Source organism: Urocampus carinirostris, chromosome 10, assembly GCF_059441175.1.
Source record: "Urocampus carinirostris isolate Australia breed hairy pipefish chromosome 10, RoL_Ucar_1.0, whole genome shotgun sequence".
Taxonomy (NCBI): Eukaryota; Metazoa; Chordata; class Actinopteri; order Syngnathiformes; family Syngnathidae; genus Urocampus; species Urocampus carinirostris.
Genome location: NC_142358.1, coordinates 8301001 through 8321409, shown reverse-complemented (window position 1 = coordinate 8321409; position 20409 = coordinate 8301001). Strand labels below are relative to the sequence as shown.

The window sequence follows — 20409 nt, the reverse complement described above, 5'->3', positions numbered from 1 at the left end:
TTTTCGACATAGGCCGGTGAAGCGTGCCTTTGTGACCCGCCCAAAATTGACTGCACTGTCCCCAGTAGAGAATTTCTGAGAGATAAATTTGTCATGGATAGTGTTTTTTTTTTTTCTTTCCAGTTAAAATCTATAGCATTAATTCAAGGCGCAATCTTTGAACCCACAATCCCATATTTCTCTGAACAGGGACCAGCTAAAGGCAATTTTGTCGGGAGGCTTTCCGTTCTAGCCTGTCTAAAATAAAGTACACGGTTGTGGCTGCAAATCATTATCCTCAGTCGACTATTGCTGAAAGCCGTTAGGACAAAAGACCTCTGCTCTTTATGGCTTCGGCTCTTCAAAAACGTCGATTTCCAGCGCCTTCTCTGCAAAAGCCTCCCAATCCACTCAGGGTTTGCCTTAGAGCATGCTAATGGAACACAAAGGCATAGGTCGTTCCCGTCGAGTGTTTGCACCGGCAGTTTTATTGAGTGTGTTTTTAGCGTCACTCTCGAGGTTCAGCCTCCAGCCATTTGAATAAATTTCCGCGGAGAAGCCAGCACGTGAGAGGTGAACTCCATCCACCTGTTTGAGGGAGTAATAAAACTAGCGCTATTTTATTTTTGTAATTTGTGTGTGATGGGTTTTGTGTTCCAGATACTGAAGCTTGGGGGTATCGCCCACTTCCTGCAAAAAGCTTTGGACTCTCCCACAGAAAAAGCAGTTGACCTGGCCATAAAGAACCTCAAATACCTGGTAAGCGAGAGCATGATAGGGGGCAATATTCAATCTGTAAAAAACACACATTTTGGTTTACAAATGAAAAAAGCCCAAAAGCAATTAAGTGCTTGCTTTTTACAGCCTTTTTACTTCATATTGTAGGACTCTTCTTAAATATCTATAACATGGGCTTTGTAGCTGATGCCTAGAAGGTTCCTGTTGCATCGCATCTCCATGGTCTGGATTTTCTTTTCCAGTTTTGCTGTGAGAGTCCATGTCCCGCAAGCATAGAAAAAGATGGAAGTAAATTGCTCATGTAACGAGCAAATTTTCCTGATATGAAATGATGAAAAACTAATTGGTCCATTACCGTCCTCCCAAAAGCATCCAAGTAACCCCCAAATTGGTATAAAACACATCTTCCTAAACACTAAAACCACATTCAAGTAGTAATTAAACAAAAAAACAGTAATTATATGAATAAAATTATATTGATAAAGTAAAATGCGAGTTTATTATAAGTATTTACCATGGAGGGAGTTGCTGTGACGAATATGTGTGCAGTTGGCAGAGGAAAGAGGGTCGTTGCAAGGAGGAGTCTCGGAGATCGCATAAGTGTCAACTTAAACATTTTTCCCATATTTTCTGTTTTCTGATATTAAATTGTATGCAATAATATAATTTTAAAGGGGAAACATTTTTCTCTCGTTTTTTCTCTCGTATCGTGTCTCGTGTCGGCCACTGGTAGCAGACGACAACGTCATCGTAGATTACAAATTTTGGCGCGTAATTCTTTTTTTTTTTTAACTTTTTATTTCTCACACCAATTTTGACAGAGGTTTGATTCCACCATCTTACATCAACACAAAATATATACACTTGACACACTCATAAATAACAGAAGGGACAACAAAGAAGAAAAAATACTACTAATAGAAAAGAAGAATAAATGTTCATACAATACATCCATACAAAAAGAAATATATAAAAGAATAATAAATAAAAAAATGCACCCCAAAAAAAAAAAAAAAAATAAAATAAAAAAAAACATAATAAATAGGGGGAGGTGTTTAGACATCAAGTAAAATTTGTGTGATAGGTTTCCATCTTTTCTCGAATTGGTCAAGTTTCAGTTGAAGTCTTGCAGTGATTTTTTTCCATAATGTACATTTGCTTTAATTTGTCTCTCCATTGTTTTATGTCAGGAGGTTGTGGTTTCAGCCAGGACACTGTGATCATTTTCTTTGCTACCAGAAGCATTACCCTTAGTATATATTTCTGCTGACCAGATAGTAATTCTTCTGGCAAAATTCCTATTACGTAAGCATTTGGGTCCAACCGCAACTCCCAGCCAGCAATTAATTTTATTTCTCTCTGGATACTTCTCCAAAAATTTAATATTACAGGGCAATTCCAGAAAATATGTGTAAAGTCTCCGACCCCCCCACAGTTACGCCAACATAGATTTGAGGTATTTTTATATTTTGAAGTGATAGAGGGTGTATAGAAGAATCGCATTTTTACTTTCCATTCAAACTCCCTCCATGTCGGGCTGTTGGTTATTTTGTGTCCCTCTTTCAATGTTTTTTCCCATTCGTTGTCTTTTATCGCTACATTAGTTTCTTGTTCCCATTTTTCCTTAACTGCCATGTCCTCATTACTGAGATCCATTCTCAGGGCTTTATATAGTTTTGATATAACCCCCTTTATTGATTGTTCTTTTGTATATGATATTAATAATTCCTCTACCTTAGTTGGCTCCTTACATATTTTCCCCCATTCCTCGTGTTTCTGGAGGTAATGCCTTAGTTGCAAATATTTGTAAAAATCATTTCTGGGTAGGTCAAATTCTTGTTGGAGTTGTTCGAATGATTTCATTGCCTGTGCTTCCAATACTTGGGTAATCAACATCAGTCCTTTTTGGGCCCATTTTTGAAACCCTACCTCCATAACCCCAGGTTTAAAGTCTGGGTTTTTCGCTATTTTGGTAGCCCTATTCACAGATCTTGATATTTTTAATTTTTTTGTATTGTTGACCAAGTTTTAATAGTTCGCTTAATCCATTCATTCTGGATTTTTAATTTCTTCCACCTCGTGACTGATATGTATGGTAACGATTCCACAGGCATATTTGGACAAGATCGCTGCTCCATGTCCACCCATATCGTATCTTTGTCTGTAGTAATCCACAAGATGAGTGCTTTAATTTGAGCTGCCCAATAGTAATATTTAATATTGGGTAGGTCTAGGCCCCCTTTTTCTTTAGGAGCTAACAGGGTTTTGTATTTTATTCTAGGTTTCTTGTTTTGCCAAAGGAATTTTGTTATCAATTTATTTAACATTTTAAATGTGGATGCCGGGATCAGAATTGGAAGGGATTGAAACAGGAATAATAGTCTTGGTGATATGTTCATTCTAATTGTTTCTATCCTTCCGATAAGACTTAAGGGCAAAATTTCCCATTTTTCCAAGTCTTTCCTTATTTCTTTTATCAACATTCCATAATTTGCATCAAACAGCTGTGTGGAATGTGGTGTAATGGTCACTCCCAAATATTTAAACCCTTTATTTGTCCATTTAAAATCAAATCTTTCAATCACCTCTGTTGGACATTTTCCTGATATAATCATTGCTATTGATTTGCTCTCATTATTTGAATACCCAGCTACTTCTCCATATATTTTAAGGCTCTCCAACAGTGGTGGTATTGATAACGAAGGTTCCTTCAGCATTACCAACAGGTCGTCTGCAAACAATGATATTTTATGTTCTGTTCCTCCTTCATCAAATATCCCCCTTATTTGCTCATTTTGTCTAATTGATTCTGCGAGTGGTTCTATGCTTATTGCAAACAAGAGTGGGCTTAAACAATCCCCTTGCCGGACTCCTCTTTTGATATCAAAGAAATCTAAACAGTGACCATTTACTCTAAGACGAGATTTAGGATTTTTATAGATTATTTTCACCCATTCAACAAATATTTGAGGGAAGCCAAAAGCTATAAGTGATTGATGTAAGAAGCTCCATTTCACCCCATCGAAAGCTTTTTGTGCATCCAAGCTCAGTAACATCGAGGGTTGGGTCTTAGATTTTGTGCTCGTAATTATGTTTAGTATCCTCCTAATATTGTTTGCACCCTGCCTTCCCGGAATAAACCCTATTTGATCATTTCTAATTAATTTCGCTATAAATTTTTGCATTCTTTTTGCCAGTATGCTTGTAAGAATTTTTAGGTCATTACAAAGTAAACTAACTGGTCTATAGCTTTCACACAATATTGGGTCTTTTCCTTCTTTGTGCAAGACTGTTATGATGGCTTCCGACCATGATTTGGGGGATCTCCTTTTGTTAGAGCATAGTTGTGAATTTCCCTTAGGGGATGAATAAAGTATCTATCTATCTATCTATCTATCTATCTATCTATCTATCTATCTATCTATCTATCTATCTATCTAGTTAAATACTTTATGCAGTACTGGTGTTAATTCTTCCTTAAAGCTTTTGTAGAACACCCCCGGGAATCCATCCGTTCCTGGTTATTTATTTATTTTTAAGTTATTTATTGTATCTTGTATTTCCTGTTTTGTAATGGGGCGAATAATTTCTAATGTATCCCCCCCTGTTAGTGTTGGTAAATGTAGTTTTCCTAAAAAGTTTTGTGCCGTGTAGTTATCTAAGTCATTTTCTGAGTCCTTGTATAATTCTTTATAATAATCTGCAAATGCTTCTGCTATACCTTTGGGTTTTACTAAACATTGTTTAGAGATAGGATGTTTTATTTGTGATATAATTCTATCTGTTTGGGCCTTTTTAAGTTGGAAGGCTAGCAGTCGACTGGCTCTATTGCCCATTTCATAGTATCTCTGGTTCACAAAGCGCAGAGCCCCTTCTGCTTTATTTGTCAAAAGTTCATCTAATTTGCTTCTGGTTGTTTTTAATACCTGTAATCTGGATTCATTTGGTGTTTTTTTATGTTCTTCTTCTAGTTCCTTAATCTTATCCTCCAATTCCTTCTGATTATTTAAGCGTATTCGTTTCAGTCGGGACGATATTTCAATTAATTTCCCCCTTATTACAGCTTTCCCTCCTTCCCATAATATTGATGGAGAAACCTCATTGTTGTCATTGATTTGGAAATATTCTTTTATACACCGTTTTATTTCCTGTACTACGTTTTTATCTGAGAGGAGAGATACATTCATCCTCCAATACCTAAAATGGGGTTCATTGTCTAAACTTAGTTTCAAAGTAATTGGAGAATGGTCACTTACAGTAATATTCTCTATACCACACTCTACTACTGTATGCATATGTTGTCTTGAAATGTAAAAGTAATCAATTCTCGAATAGCTGCCATGCGGGTTTGAATAGAAAGTATAATCTTTAGTTTGGGGATTCTTCTCTCTCCATGGATCTATCAATCCCAATTCTTTAGTTATGTTATTCAACATCCTCGACCTCTTTGTATTTGTTCCATGTACTGAAGGATTCTTGTCCACTTTGCAATTCTGTACAGTGTTAAAGTCACCTCCTATAAGTAACATTCCCTTCGCACAGTTGGTTATTACTTTAGCTAATACTTGAAAAAATGTCCCCTTTTCCTCAATTGGTGCATAAACATTCATTATTGATATTTCCCAACCGGCCATTGCGATTGGCTGGCAACCAGTTCAGGGTGTCCCCTGCCCACTGCCCGGAGATGGCTGGGATGGTTTGCATCCAGGCTGATTTTCTTCGCCCTACAATCGTGGATCCAAATAACCAGTGCATTTTCGCACCATGGTCTTATTCTGGGTGTCTACAACCCTTTTGGCATTTTTCGTGAAAGATATTGCAGCAGTTTTGCGGATGTTCTTCTCTTCCTTCGGTGGATTCGTTAAGGCCATACTGTCGGGCTACGCTAGCGTAGCTATTTCCTGCTTTCAATTTGTCCAATAAACTCAATTTTTCGGTAATTGTTAGCATCTTTCGCTTTTTCTTCGGTTCACAAGCTGCACCAAGGGATGAAGAGCGTTTAGGAGCCATCACAAGGACTTCACAAAACTTAAAAAAAGACCGCGAGACAAAGGCTAACTACAGTAATGGCGAGAAGCGTACTGTATTGTGCTGTACAGTATACGTACAAGATAAGCGTGTTCTACTGTAGTGAATGGGCCAATGGGGAGTCGAGTATTCAGCAAGTGCTGGCCAATGAGCTTGCGTTTATGGGCGTGACACTTAGCGTATACGTGCATTTCTTTGTGTTTTAACATTTTGTAAAATGATGCAATCACTAATTCTAATTGATTATTTTGTTTTTAAATTTTGTAAAATAATGTAATTTCTAATTTTAATGTAAGGGGCCGGTCACACAGACATTTGCGGCTGAATCACGGCCAGAAATTTCTGCCTTTGAGGCGGACGCTATTGGACGCATTGAGATCGCCATTCAGACGAGATACAGCAGTGCTTAACACGAGGTCGGAAATTCGCGCGCGGGTGGCAGCGCGAGAAAGTTTGGCGCTGCTCAATTCTTCAGAGCGCGGGCACACAGCCTTTCACGAGCGTATTGAGGCTGAACCACGGCCAGAAATTTCTGGCCGTGAAGCAGATGCTGTTGGGCGCTGTTGGACGTTTTGAGACCGCCATATAGACGAGATAGAGCAGTGCTTTACTCGCGGTCGGAAATTTTCACGTGGTTGGCCGCGCTCAAAACTTTTGAGCTGCTCAAAAGTTTGAGCACGTGTTAAACCGCGTACCGCACACGTGGTCAACACGAGGAAATGACGCGGAACGACGTGCTCTGGCCGCGGCCAGGGCGTGCTTACACATGGGTTGGACGGGAAATTTCAGCGGGTAATCGTGGGTGGAGCATGGTAATAGCATGTTCTGCGCCTGTATCGCGGTGTTATTACGTGAAATTAGCGTGTTACGCGTGTGACAGTCAAACGCCTTTCTCCGCGTATAAACAGCGCGAATGCCGAGCACACGTCAGTTGTGCTCGTGACGTTAAGGGGGTGAACATGGATCCCCGTCAGCCTAGTTTCTCTTCATTTCGAATAAATCTTTCGGTGCATTCGCAATGGTCGTAGCAAGGCTTTAATGCTAGGACCTTAGTTTGGCCTTTTGGCTGAGAGTAAGAGTCCCGGCTCCTAAGCTTTTTTTATTAGGGTTTTATGAACTGATCGATAATGGATAATGAATAAAGAAGATAGACCAATAACCCTTAAATCCCCCCCGTCAACGTAATGACCTCGTCTTAATCCATTTGTAATTCTTAACATTTCTTTTCAAAATAATAAAATAAAAATGATGCCATAGTTTGAAATCTTGATCTTCACCGGACTGTGTCTTGTGCGGTTATGATTTTTACAGCCCGGTGCCGAGATTTGCATCCCCTCGCTACTACAACCACGTTGACCTCGTTTTATCTCACTTTTAGGGAATGTAATGGCGAACATATAACCAAAACCACTTAGTCTTGCATTTGTTGGAAATGTAATACAACTTAAACAATTCCGTCTTTGTTTTTGTTGTGAACGTAATCGAACGGTAAATCCTCCCCCCCTTGCGTGAACGCGCATTCTGCTGCGCTTCCAACGAAAGCGATCATATTCTATATAAAACGCTTATTAAAACTATAAAGCGAGCTAATTATAACAATTGGGAGATCCTAGTCTATATAACGCGTTTATTTAAACAATAAAGTGCGATCGTATTCTACAAAATGCGTTTGTTAACGTGGATGAAAAAGTCACGCGAGGGGGTGGGGCGGTGTGGGTGATGCGTAGGAGTCGGATTTGGGCACCACACCGGCTCGGGAGCTTTTATACCCGTGGTCCACACGAGAAAATGACGCAGAAATGACGCGATGAGGAAGCGGAACAGTCGCCGGCGTCTGTTTTGCGGGCATACCACCGATGAACAGCGGGTTGGCCAGTTTTGCGCATTTTCCATCTCGGGCAACCACGGGCAAAAAAAAACCCGCAAAATTTTAGCCGTGATTCAGCCGCAAACGGCTGTGTGACCGGCCCCTAATATTTTACGTTCTTATTAATTTTAAAAAAAAAATTTTGATGTGATTTTTTTTTTTTAAACTATTATTATTTTCAACGTCGAACCGCGAAGTAGAGAGGTCCCACTGTACTGTTTTGTGTTCATAAAGTTTATTGTTGCTTCATAACGGGGAAATGCAACCATTTATTCGGAGAGCAATTGGCTGCGGTTGAAAGGTATGAGAACATGCTTACATATGTTAATGAAATGTAAGCACTTAGTGTGTAATTAAAGGTGGGGTGCGTAGTCTGAGGTCTCCTTAAAATATTTTAAAATGAGTTATTTTCTCTATTAAGTATGTGTAAACATTGCTCAACTGAGTTTTAAGAGCCTTTATATTTCTTTTTTTCAGCGCGCCAATCTTCTTTTATCTTTTATCATCGGTGTTCCGGCCACTCAGCGCATAACGCTGAACGAAAGGAGACGGGGTAAGGGAGAGGTGGAGAGTAATTTCACATGCAAGGATGAAAAAAGTGAACGTAAAAAAAAGGACTGTTTCAAATAGAGTCCAAATGCCAACCCAAATCCCCCAAAAGATGAAAAGGCAGCTTGACCGAGCCTGCAATGATGATTTCAGCCAAAGGATGGCGTCAGCAAGTAAAATACTTTTGAAGTGAAAGACCTCACATTTAAAATCAGTTTGAATTTAAAGCCCCAATGTGTAATATTTAACCACTAGATGGCCAGGTACTATCGAGGGCCAGTGGCACAGTGCATCGCGTGGCGGCCTGGGACCAGACAAATATGGCAGAGACTTAAGTGAGGATTTGCCTGTGTAAAAGTAATACAAATTTCTCGACCTAATGTGGGACCAGACAAATATGGCAGAGACTTAAGTGAGGATTTGCCTGTGTAAAAGTAATACAAATTTCTCGACCTAATGATATATTTTTAAACAAAAAATAACATTGGTTTGTATGTCGTATACCAAAAATCTTGCATTTAGAGGTGCTCATATAAAGCTGTCCTACTCTTTAATGTTGCGCATAATTATATTACTGTGTCTCAGAACGCCTTGGACCATTCGGAGAACCTGACAGCGCTTGGTTTCCACTTGGCTTGCCTACCTGTGGAACCTCACATCGGAAAGTTGATTCTGTTCGGTGCCCTGCTGGGCTGCCTCGACCCCGTGCTGACCATTGCCGCCTCCCTCAGCTTCAAAGACCCCTTTTTTATACCCCTGGTAACTTGCAAACTGCACATGAAAGCAACAGCAAGTCCCTCACATGACTTTCTTCTTCTCAGGGCAAAGAGAAAATTGCAGACCAGAGAAGGAAAGTGCTCTCCAGGAACTCTAAAAGTGATCACCTGACTGTGGTCTACGCTTTTAAGGTAGTAGCGAACATCTTATGCGTCATATGACGCAATTAGACTTAATTTGAATTGAATTGTCTTTATCTTCACTCATAAGGGATGGGAGGAAGCTAAACAGCGAGGCAGCCGGTGCGAATGGAACTTCTGCTGGGACAACTTCCTGTCTTCCAACACACTCCAGGTCAGCGTTTTTCAATAATATGCCATGAGACCTAGAAGTAAAATTTTGCCTATAAAAATACAGCCTGACCGAACCAGGCCCGTGAGTAATAATCTGGGTTTGTACAAGTGCTTGAAATACGTAAAAAGACTTAAGTTTTAATGTTAGTTTGAAGAAAGTGTGCCTTTGCTATAGTTGTCAGTGTTTGTAAAGTGACTTCTTCTGATTTATATATTTTTGTAGATCATACATTTATTTATATATTCTAATTACCGTATTTTCCGCACTATAAGGCGCACCTAAAAGTCTTAATTTTTTTCAAAAGCTGACCATGCGCCTTATAATACGTCTTGCAACTAATGCAAGCAGCCGCCGTCTAGATTTTCCCCCGAACGCGAAGTAGTCCGCGGTGTATGCTAGGATTTATATACTGACGTTTCATTGGCTAACCAATGTGTCAATCATTGTTTGAATCAATCACTATTGGCTAAACTTATTTGGAGGTAAAGGGGGCGGATCCTTTTTATCATTTACAGGCTCGCATAGGCTAAAGGGGCAAAACAAAGCCTGCAATTGGCCGAAAAAGATGTGTCAATCATCAGTTGAATCGGTCACTATTGGCTAAAGTTATTCGGAGGTAAAGGGGGCGGATCCTTTATATCATTTACAGGCTCGCATAGGCTAAAGGGGCGAAACAAAGCCTGCAATTGGCCGAAAAAGATGAATGTGAATAGCAAACTTGGTTGTCTACGGCATAGAGGAAACATGTTTTACCATTCTTTATTTGTAAATATTTTACTCTCCTGGATTTACTACACTCACGGATATAAGAGGACCATGGTTGCACACTATTATTGAACACAACGACTTTGGTGAGCTACTCCGTCTATATATTTTCCCAGTATCTTGTTTCAGAGTGATATCGATGTTTTAAATTGAACTCAATTCCAAGTGTTTATTGTCATATGCACAGTAAAGTTGCGAGCGAAAAAGAAAATAGAAACTAAGGAATGGTTAGCATTTCTCGAATCCCAAGACTTAAACCTTCCGAATGATATTTGGAACGATGCATTTGAGTGACATCGCATCCGCACGTGTCTATGACACAAATTTGCTTCTTTGCAAGTTTTCGGAATGTTAAGGGGGTAATAAGTTTGACTGAACTATCTGAATGTTTTGTCGACGTTCCCATTGTCGTGCCTTATAACCCGGTGCGCCTTGTAGTGCAGAAAATACGGTATGTATATTTCGTCTTTTTTCCATACATTTTTTTTTCTTGTGACTTTTATTTCTTATTTTTTCAGATGCTGCACGACATGAAGGGCCAGATTGCAGAACATCTCATGCATGCAAGATTTATCAGCAGCAAAGACCCAAAAAATTCCAACTCTAATGTTAACTCAGGTGAATAAATAAAATGAGCACATAAAAAAAACGTACACTACAAAAGAAATACATTTTTAACCTATAGGCAGAACATTTCACTAATTTTTGACATTTTTTTTTCGATATTTTTCTTGAAACTAAAAGAAAAAACCTTAAATAAGGAAAATATTCTGATCAACAAAGTAATTTTACTAATATTGAGATATATTTTCTACTTCGAAAAACGTATCTTAAATGAATAAATCTAAAATGATTTAGTTTCTTTTAGACAGTCAGGTTCTTTTTTTACTAGAAAATAAGTGGAAAATATCTTTCTACAAGAAGTACACTAAAAATAAGAAAATAAATATAATTTTTTTTTACATTTTATTTCTTGCAGTGCAACCCAGTGGCAGATAAAATGATTTCGCTTCTTTTAAACATGCATATTCGTATTTTACAAGAACACAAATAAAAAGCAAACAAACGTATATAATGGACATAACGATGAGCCTGGACAATTTTGCTTGTAAAAAAATATTTCTGCAAAAATATACTTCAAATAAAATTGATTTTGATTTTCGAAATAAGATTTTTTTTTTTTTTAGTCAAAATGGCAATTTTTTGTCATGTTTCTACAAAAAGTTAAATGTATTTTGAAAAATAAACCTCATCCAATTTACAGAAAACTTTGCTTATCTTAGATTATGAGATTATTTTTTGCTATAATTTGAAATGCTAATACTTGAGTTTGACATAAATGGACCAGAGCTGATTTTTTTCCCTTGCAGACAACGAAGAGCTGATCAAAGCGGTGATCGTGGCCGGTCTGTATCCCAAAGTAGCCATGATCCGACAATCGCACAGCAAAAAAAGGCCTGGGTGAGCAAATTATTTTAAAATATGTATATTTTTTAGAGTTGACCAGTTCCACTTTTGTGTTACTCGCTTGTTTATATTTATTTGACGATTGATTTAGACGATCGTGCCGAGGGCAAATTGCTCTCCGTCATGAGTCTGTCAGAGCTAGCACTTCCCTTCTGCGCCGTGCTGGCAGAGGCTAAAAGCAAAAGGAAGAAATGAAAAAAAAAAAGCAAAACAACTGCTGGAGCAGAATTGTAATGATATCCAAAGTTGTCATAAACATGATTTTTTTATAAAGGCTCGTAGATTTAAAAATCTGTAATTACACTTCACAACTTTAAGAAGCTGATGTTTAGTGCCCATCTTACTTCTACGGAAGCCTGAACAATGATTTTGCAAGAATAGCTAGTGCTTTTTGCACTTAACAACCACTTACTGCACACGGATGAGCCCCGCATGTGAGTTTGACTCTCCTATCACAGCTGAGCCCTGTGACAGTTGCGAACTCCCATTATTCAGTCATCTTCTGCTTTTTTCCTTTACTGTTTTCTCCGTTAGGCACTCACATTAACACCAATATTGCTGTTAGCTGCTTCGTATAAGTGATTTTTGTAATGCCCTTCAGCTGGTTTTGCAAGCGAATGTCGCCGAGTTCCGTTATTCAGGCATCTGCCGCTTTTCCTCGTCAACTGTACTTCTCTAGCCACTTATGTTGCAGAGTTCTGTGATTCAGGGTCAATGCTTGACAAATCCTGGTTTGCTCTTACAATATTTTTAGTGACTGCTATAGTTCGCCACTTACACCACCTCTGACCAATTCCTGCTATTCTCTCTCCAGCCGCTTCAGGTGTATCCAGCTCACTCAGTCTTTTGTTGTTACGTTTGAGGATTAATAGCAGCTTTTATGTCCTCACACAGGCTGAAATCTGTCCTTGCAAAAAATTATGGAAGTATGCTTCAGAATTTCTACAAGTGGTATCCTTTGGGCTACTGTAGCATGTCTTCGAAATGCACACGCTTTAGTTCAATTCTAAGCTGCAACCTCGAGCAGTGAATTTATTTTCTGAACCAGATGAGTCGAAGTATGTTTTTTTTGTTAGGGTGTTTTTTGTTTTGGGATTTTTATTTTTTATGTTTTTTTAATCACATTAAGAACAATCACTCTGTTTCCTCTTGCAGCGTGAAAGTCTACACTCAGCACAACGTCAAAGTTTGCATCCACCCCAAGTCAGTCAACTACGAGGAGACCAATTTCAACTACACGTGGCTCATCTACAATCTCAAAATGAGGACGAGCAGTGTAAGCCATACCTTGACGCTTGTACAGAAACAGGCATACAATATAATTACAATGAACAAACTTGCAGAGTTTTCAAAGTTTTAATAACAAATATGCACGAGCAAAAAGCAGAGACACAGCAACAATTCACAGACGCAACACTAGTAACAGCGCAAACAGGGCTGGTTAAAAAACACACACTGGTAAAGGTCACTGAGACGCCGAAACGCCATTGATTCATCAATGTGAAGTTTACATTCAGCAGCTCTGTTTCCTTCTTTATCGGCCAACTCAATTGCTTTAAACCTGAAAGCTACGATATATGCTTTTATTTTGCATTTCCAAGTTAAGGGTCTGTTTATGTTAATACTTGTATTGTAATAAGTGCGTTACCAAACGTCTAATTACTGTTTATTAGTGGTTGTGACTTGCATCTTCCTTGACACCACTTATGTCCATCCATCCAATATCTGCACCGCTTATTGTCAGTAGGGTCGCGGGGGGGGCGAAAGTAATTGAGAAATCATTGACATAGATAGATAGATAGATACTTTATTCATCCCCGCAGGGAAATTCACATTTCCAGCAGCATCCCTTCGCTGAGAACAATACAATAATAAAGCAAAAGGAATACAATATACAAATACCTAATGTGCCGTGCTAATACCCACTGTAGCGTGTTGTATAGAGTATTTTAAATAGTGCTACATAAAATACACACTGCAATAAAAGTACGGTAATATGCAATGTAGGGGGTGTGGTTTAATGTGGGCCTTTACTCCGCCGGGTGGAGTTAAAGAGCCTCGTGATACATAAGTATTGTAACATAAGTAGTGTCTTAAAATACATGATCAATTCTTAGAATTTGGTTTTGTAAAGGAGACTATGATTTATATTTATATAAATAACTCAGTGCCCTTATACAAGGCACATTTTTTTGTGGTTGATTGAACCTATTTTAACTCCAATTCTAATAATTACAACCTGATAATAATGTAATAATATAGAAGTGACAAAATAGTCATAACATGATGTATTGTTATTTTTAAAAATGCATATCAAACTTGTTGTAATCTGTGACAAAAAATAGCTCTCCGCTTCAATAGATTGGTGACTGCTGGTTTAAAGATCACAAAGTGGAAATATTCGCATCTTTGTGCGGTGAAATGGTTCTAAATTCTACACGTGTTTGTGTGTTGCTGCCACATTTGGCCCCATCTCGGGTGGTTAAGTGGCTAAAGGTTGGCAGCTTTAGCCGGAATAAATATTTGATGATATCATTGGCTTTCAAACACTCCTTTACTTTGAAAGGGCTAAGGCAAGCTGAGAGACTGTTGCCGACAGCGAGAGGCTTCGCCCCGTCACGTTCCGACCTTTCAGAATCAAGGCGGTCGTCTCCGCTTTCCACCTTTTTGTGATTTTATTGCCTTTGTCACCGCACTCCCGGGATAAAATGGTCCTCTCAAATGTGCGCTGCCTCTTAAGCAGCGTTTGTAAATTTTATTACCGGTGACAGAGGCACATCTGTGACATCCAAGTTATTTTGCTATGGATTTTTTCTGCAAGTCATAGCTTTTTGTTGAGAAGTCGCACACAAAATCAGCATTGTGAACACTAGTATGGTATACCCCCAGGATACAACATTGAACCATTCTGGGGAAGGCGATGGAAAAGTGACATTTTTCGTATGGCGAGTATAAAAACACTATCAGCTATGTATAACTGATCCAAACCTCCTGTACCACAGAAGAAAAACTATCAAAAATGTTGATAACAGTATATAGTTAGTGTTACCCATGTGGACCATACGTGTATATGATTAAATAAAATATAATTTACCTTTGGTGGGCCATGACTTGAGCTCGTATAGTGGAGTACCAGATGGATGCATTTGGTGGAGGAGACAACGGATTCAAATTAAAACGACTTCTACTTGGGAGGAAATCCATGCTCTCCGGAGGTTTTACTTGTTTTGATCGTCTTTTAACTGATTTTATATTTATTTATATATATATATATATATATATATATATATATATATATAAAACCATAATTTCACAACTATAAGGCGCACCGGGTTATAAGTAGCACCCCCCAAAAATATTTTTTGGTCCTATATTTTCCATACATAAGACGCACCGGACTATAAGGCGCTACAGTGGGAACTTCAACAAAACAGTCATATTTTATTAACCCCTTAACATTCAGATGGCTCGCCAGGAAGCAAATACGTGTCTCAGACACTCATCTATACGATGTCACCAAACACTAAAATGCGTCATTCCACATATCATTCGGAAGGTTAAACTCTTGCGATTCAAGAAATGACAACCATTTCTTAGTTTCTATTTTCTTTTTCGCTGGCAACTGTGTAAACAGCAAAGTAAGAATTTCATTCTGCAGGGAAACGTGGTTCTTTACTGTGGATATGACAATCAACACTTTGAATTAAATTTAATTTAAAAATGTACTCATCACAGAAACATTAATATCAGTCTGGAACAAGATACTGGGCTAATATAAAACTGGGGTAGCTCACCAAAGTCTTCTTGCAGCCATCACGTTAAATCATAATACGCAACCATGGTCCTCTTACATCCGTGAGTGTAGTAAAATATTTACACACTCCAAAACACAAATAACACACAAATAAAAGAAAAAATCCGCAGAGAAGCATCTGCATCGATGAACGTTGCTTGTTGCTAGCTGTCTGTTTAGCTCCATAATTCCTTTTTACAAATACAGACTACAGTAGTAAAAAATGTTTTCTCCAGGCAGTAGAGCAACCAAACATGTGATTCACATCTTTTTTGGCCAATTGCAGGCTTTGTTTTGCCCCGCTTTAGCTTATGCGAGATTGTAAATGCTAAAAAGGACCCGCCTCCTTTACCTCTGAATAACTTTAGCCAATACAGTGGGACCTCGCTACTTCGTGGTTCCACGTTCGCGGGTTCAGCGCTTCGCGGGTCTAAAAAATAAAAATAATAAAATAAAATTATTTTTAAAAAATATGTATTTTTTTTAAGCATTTTTGAAGGGGCGTCGCTACTTCGCGGATTTTCACTTCTCGCGGGTGGTTACCAGCATACACTGCAGACTACACTGCTTGCCTTAGTTGCGAGACTGCGACTATTGATCCATATATAAGGCGCACTGTATTGTAAACCGCATGGTCAGCTTTTGAAAAAAATAAAGGCTTTTAGGTGCCCCTTATAGTCGTGAAATTACGGTAATATTCCTGATCGTCAATTGGTCACAGCCATATGCCTTGTCAAGGTTAACCATTTGTGTGCCCTCAGCATTTCTCACAAGCTTTAATTCCATGGTTATTATGTTTTTTCTTCTCCCTTTAGCATCACAGCAAGAGACAGTGTTCTATCGTTGACTCCTAAAGCGCTGTCCTCAAATTGGAGACAAAATGCAAAGATGACGGGACACAGAGATATCACAATTAAGGCAAAAAGCTGTTCAACACTGGAAATCCTTTATCACGCTGGATCCCTTGCAGTGAGGGAATTAAATTATTTAACAGTCTAGCTCTAGTCAAAACACGTTTGTGTATCAAAACGTGATGTACTCATCTGACATCCTTGGTCATACGCTTACTCTCAAGCATGTAACCTCAATTTAGAATGAACAGATACATAAAATTCCATATACGAGTTGAATCCGTACAATTTTCCACAGCAAAGGCAGATAAGATTCTGAACTGAATGAATAGACAAAACATCAGGGTCAATTTCCATGCTTATCATGTTTCTTTTCTCTTTAGCATCACTAAAAGCCTTGGGACCCATAGCAAATAAATTTGGTACAAATAAAATAATGCATTTTATTGCTGATATGTAAAATCTGTACAAATGACACGAGAATCTTAACCGAACGATAAAAGAGAAATGCATTGTGGTAGGCCAATAGTATTTTTGTTTTTCATGATGCCATGACTCAAACCAATAGCAGACCAGCATTCTATGTGACGTCAATCAATAGCAGACAGGCTACTTTATCATTTATTGGCAGTTGTCTAAGATGTCCTAGGAAGGAAAATTTGAATGTTATTTATTATGGGCATTCAAAATAAGTTGTTGTTCTATCTTATATAGTGGTAAAAATGCTGTTAAGTGGGGTAAAAAAAAAGCATTATTTCACACAGGGACGCTGTACCCTGGGGGTCTACTTCACTTATAAATGTTACCAAATTAGGACCCACACATAAATACTTGACTTTTTCTTTCACCAAATTCATAACGTTCATCTCGACCTTCTCTCCTTTTATTTTGAAATAGGGAGAACAAGATGACATTTCTTTTTTGACACCAGCACACTTTCTTTGTCCTCAGATCTTTCTGTATGACTGCACAGAAGTGTCGCCCTTCTCCCTACTCTTCTTCGGCGGCGACATCAGCATCCAGAAGGATGAGGACCAGGAGACCATCGCCGTGGACCAGTGGATCGTATTCAGGGCCCAGGCGCGCATTGCTCACCTCGTCAAGGTTAGACATACATATATATACCCACGTACAATTCTAAAGATGCTAGGCAGCAGTACTAGTACTTGTAGTAACACTTGAACAAGTATTGTATTTTCACGACCATAAGGCGCAAATGAAAGTCTCAGATTTTCTTCAAATTGTGCGGCACGCTCTGTGTAAGATGTAAAGCGCCGAACGTAGCTGAGGACTTAGATGAAGCAGCTAAAGGGTGAAGTGGGCATCCCTGCTAAAGGGGCAAGTGTAGGTGTGTATATAAGGCTAAGTTCACACTATAGAGCATAATTCTCAATTCCGATTTTTGGGTAAAATGCAATGTTTTTTGTGAGATAATTCACGTTTCAAACTAAATGTGATTTGTATGCATCTCCTGTTTGAACCCCACCATGCATACACAGAAGAGGACACTTGATTTCACATGTCAAGTCAAGTCATGTTCATTTGTACAGCCCTTAATCACAAAGGGTCTCAAAGGCATACCTGCCAAGTACTACGGTTTTGCCGTAATGAGTACGGTTTTCTTGAACCCACTACGGTATTACGGTTGGGTCACAAAAATTATGTTTTTTTTTATAAGTCTTCGGTGCCGTCCATACACTTTGGATTACTTTCTATCATATCGTTATGGGGTTTAATGCAGAAAAATGCGTTAATCCGAGGAATCAACTCCTTGCCCTGAAGAATTCTCGCGCCGGCGTGATGAGGGGGCCCTATCGTGGATGCAGTGCCGGAGCTAAGGTTAAGCAGCTAGCGGCGTTATAAGTCTTCTGTACAGTCCGTAATCATGGTGAATGTGAACTCTTTACCAAAATAGACAGACAAACTGGCTGTGATGGGGAAAAACATCAAAGCGTACAGGGAGTGGAGTTTGCTATGTTTTACGGAAACGTGGATCATGTCTAGCATCTCGGACGCTAATGTGTAGCTACCGGAGCAACCGGTAGCTACCGGAGCTAACCTCCTCTCCGATTTCCGGCTTAGCGTGTGACGTCATCCACTCCGCTAAACGGAACTCCGGAAAACGAAAAATCTCCATCGACATACATCGTAGGGAATACAAATACAATGGCAAAATGAAGCCACCAGAGAGCAGTGTCGGCATCACTATGCAATTTATTCAAACTGATCAAAATCAATTATATAATTATTCAGTCACAAATATATTGGAATATCTCAAATAAAAAGTTTCCAAATTAAACTGAAAACCAACACTGAATAATATTACTTCAATGATAAAAAATTAAATGTTTTGTTTCTTATTGTATCAAATATTGAAAAGAAAACTATGAGGGGTTTCTATGACATTGTTATATTAAATACATTATTGAGCTTTAAAGAACTTTCTTTTGATTAAAAAGGCCGCAGAAGAGGGCAACAGTGCTCTATCGTATTTCTATACAGAAATAGAAGCAGCAACAGAGACTGCGCCCTTTTATAACTGTTGTAAAAATAAGGTATTTGTATTAGTGTGCGCAGTACATAAGGCAGTTTAAATGGCTCTGGCACTAATCTCTGACAGGGTTTGTACGGGTGCTTGAAATCCTTAAAAATGCTGAAATTTCAATGTTGGGTTTTGAAAATTGATTGTATTTTGGGTAAATTTGGGAGCTTCTCTGCAGTCTGCCTCAATAGACAATGCATTAAATGAAGAAAAATAAAACAAGTCTTCTTAAAAATGATGCCGACACTGCTCTCTGGTGGCTTCATTTTGCGATTGTATTTGTTTTCCCTCGTGATTAAGGGCAGCTGGCATTCGTTTTTTTATGGTGTTGTTATGTGTGGCGTCATCGATCTCTAGCGTTGAGTCCAAAAGGACAGGTGCATCATCCCAAGATTACAGAAGGTTGTTGTTTTAATCATCAATGGCTAGAAAATGGAAGATAAAATAACAATGGCTAAAACGTTGAATAAACCCACCCACAGCATGCTGCAAGGTATAACAAAAGAGATTCAACTCTTAAGCGTGGAGTCTGCTCTCTAGTTATATGAAAGGTAATTCATGTAGATGACTAGTTTAACAGATTTTTTGCTCACCATTTGCTTCAAGTTACATCTAAACATAGCACTATGAAATTTGTATTATTGCAAGGTTAACATATCAGGTATAGACATTTATTATGGGCCATGCAAAAAAAAAAAAAGATATCCTTTCCCAATAGTAAAATGGAAAGAATTTACTGCAACTGAAAATAATCCTAAATTTTAGGTGTGCCTAATCGTATGTCTACGATGACTGCCCCTCAGGGATTTCCCTAGTATTCAAATCTGGGCTGTTGCTAATCAATCGTCCAAAATGGCCTTCCCTCAAGGATGTCCTGGGTAAAATTTTTGGGTCTACCTACCCATAATCGTTTGTACAATATTGTCGCTCCTCGATGGTGTAAGAAATTTCAGGGTTTTCTTAATCACTTGTCTAAGGTAGCCACCTGCCAAAGATGTTTAATTTCAAACTTCCCATTGATGGCTTCTCTCGCCTTGCATTCTGATTATCCTTCCTCAGAATCTCAAGCGGGAGCTGGATTTTCTTCTTGAGGACAAATTTCACCATCCGGGTCCCGTGGACTGGCAAAACCAGCAGTCCAAAGAGTGCGCTGTCATCACGGCCATCATTGACCTCATCACCACCCAGGAGACGAGGATGACCGCGGGGCCGGCCAAGGGCGGGGCCCGAGGCTATGACAGGAATTGGGCCCCCAGGGGACAACATACTTATTTCAATGATGAAGACGAGGATGAAAAAAATTAGGAAGGGGTGAGACCTGAGTGAAAGACCTGCAAATATCATTAAAAACAAAAAAAATAAATCGTGTGACAAATTCAAAGTTGCTCACACATGTACATACTTTAAAAAAATCCATTTGTGTGTAATGTGATGAAAACAAATAATAAAGTTTTTTAGTTACGGTAATGTATTTTTTTTTAAATAAAATTCCATTGTCACCTTTCCCCTTGAAACGAAATTTAAAAAAGATGGGGTAAGAACTACGTTAATGGCGTTTCTGCACCGCTGCTGGTGCCACCCCCTGCAGTTACCTTTAGGACCCCACTTTTCTCCACCCATCTTTTCTTCTCAGCCACAGCCAGAAGACTGCTCTTTCCGCCTCTACTGCTAGATCCTTGATTGCTTTCTTCAGTTTTACTCCACTCACTCCAATATTCCTGAAGATGTGTTTGATGGATGTTCCAACAAACCCCTTGCA

The 20409-nt window shown here is 38.8% G+C and overlaps 1 protein-coding gene across 1 annotated transcript in view; it reads left to right on the top strand.

Moving 5' to 3' along the window:
* Positions 1-20117, top strand: part of dhx36 (DEAH (Asp-Glu-Ala-His) box polypeptide 36) — a 53926-nt gene extending 33809 nt beyond the window's left edge. Inside the window, exons 18-26 of the mRNA XM_088345261.1 lie at positions 640-738; positions 8747-8920; positions 8983-9069; positions 9149-9232; positions 10516-10615; positions 11368-11458; positions 12620-12740; positions 17060-17212; positions 19710-20117. Coding sequence (XP_088201387.1) covers positions 640-738; positions 8747-8920; positions 8983-9069; positions 9149-9232; positions 10516-10615; positions 11368-11458; positions 12620-12740; positions 17060-17212; positions 19710-19955 — 1155 coding nt within the window. The 3' untranslated portion in view covers positions 19956-20117. The remainder of the gene's footprint in view (positions 1-639; positions 739-8746; positions 8921-8982; positions 9070-9148; positions 9233-10515; positions 10616-11367; positions 11459-12619; positions 12741-17059; positions 17213-19709) is intronic.
* Positions 20118-20409: the final 292 nt, after the last annotated feature.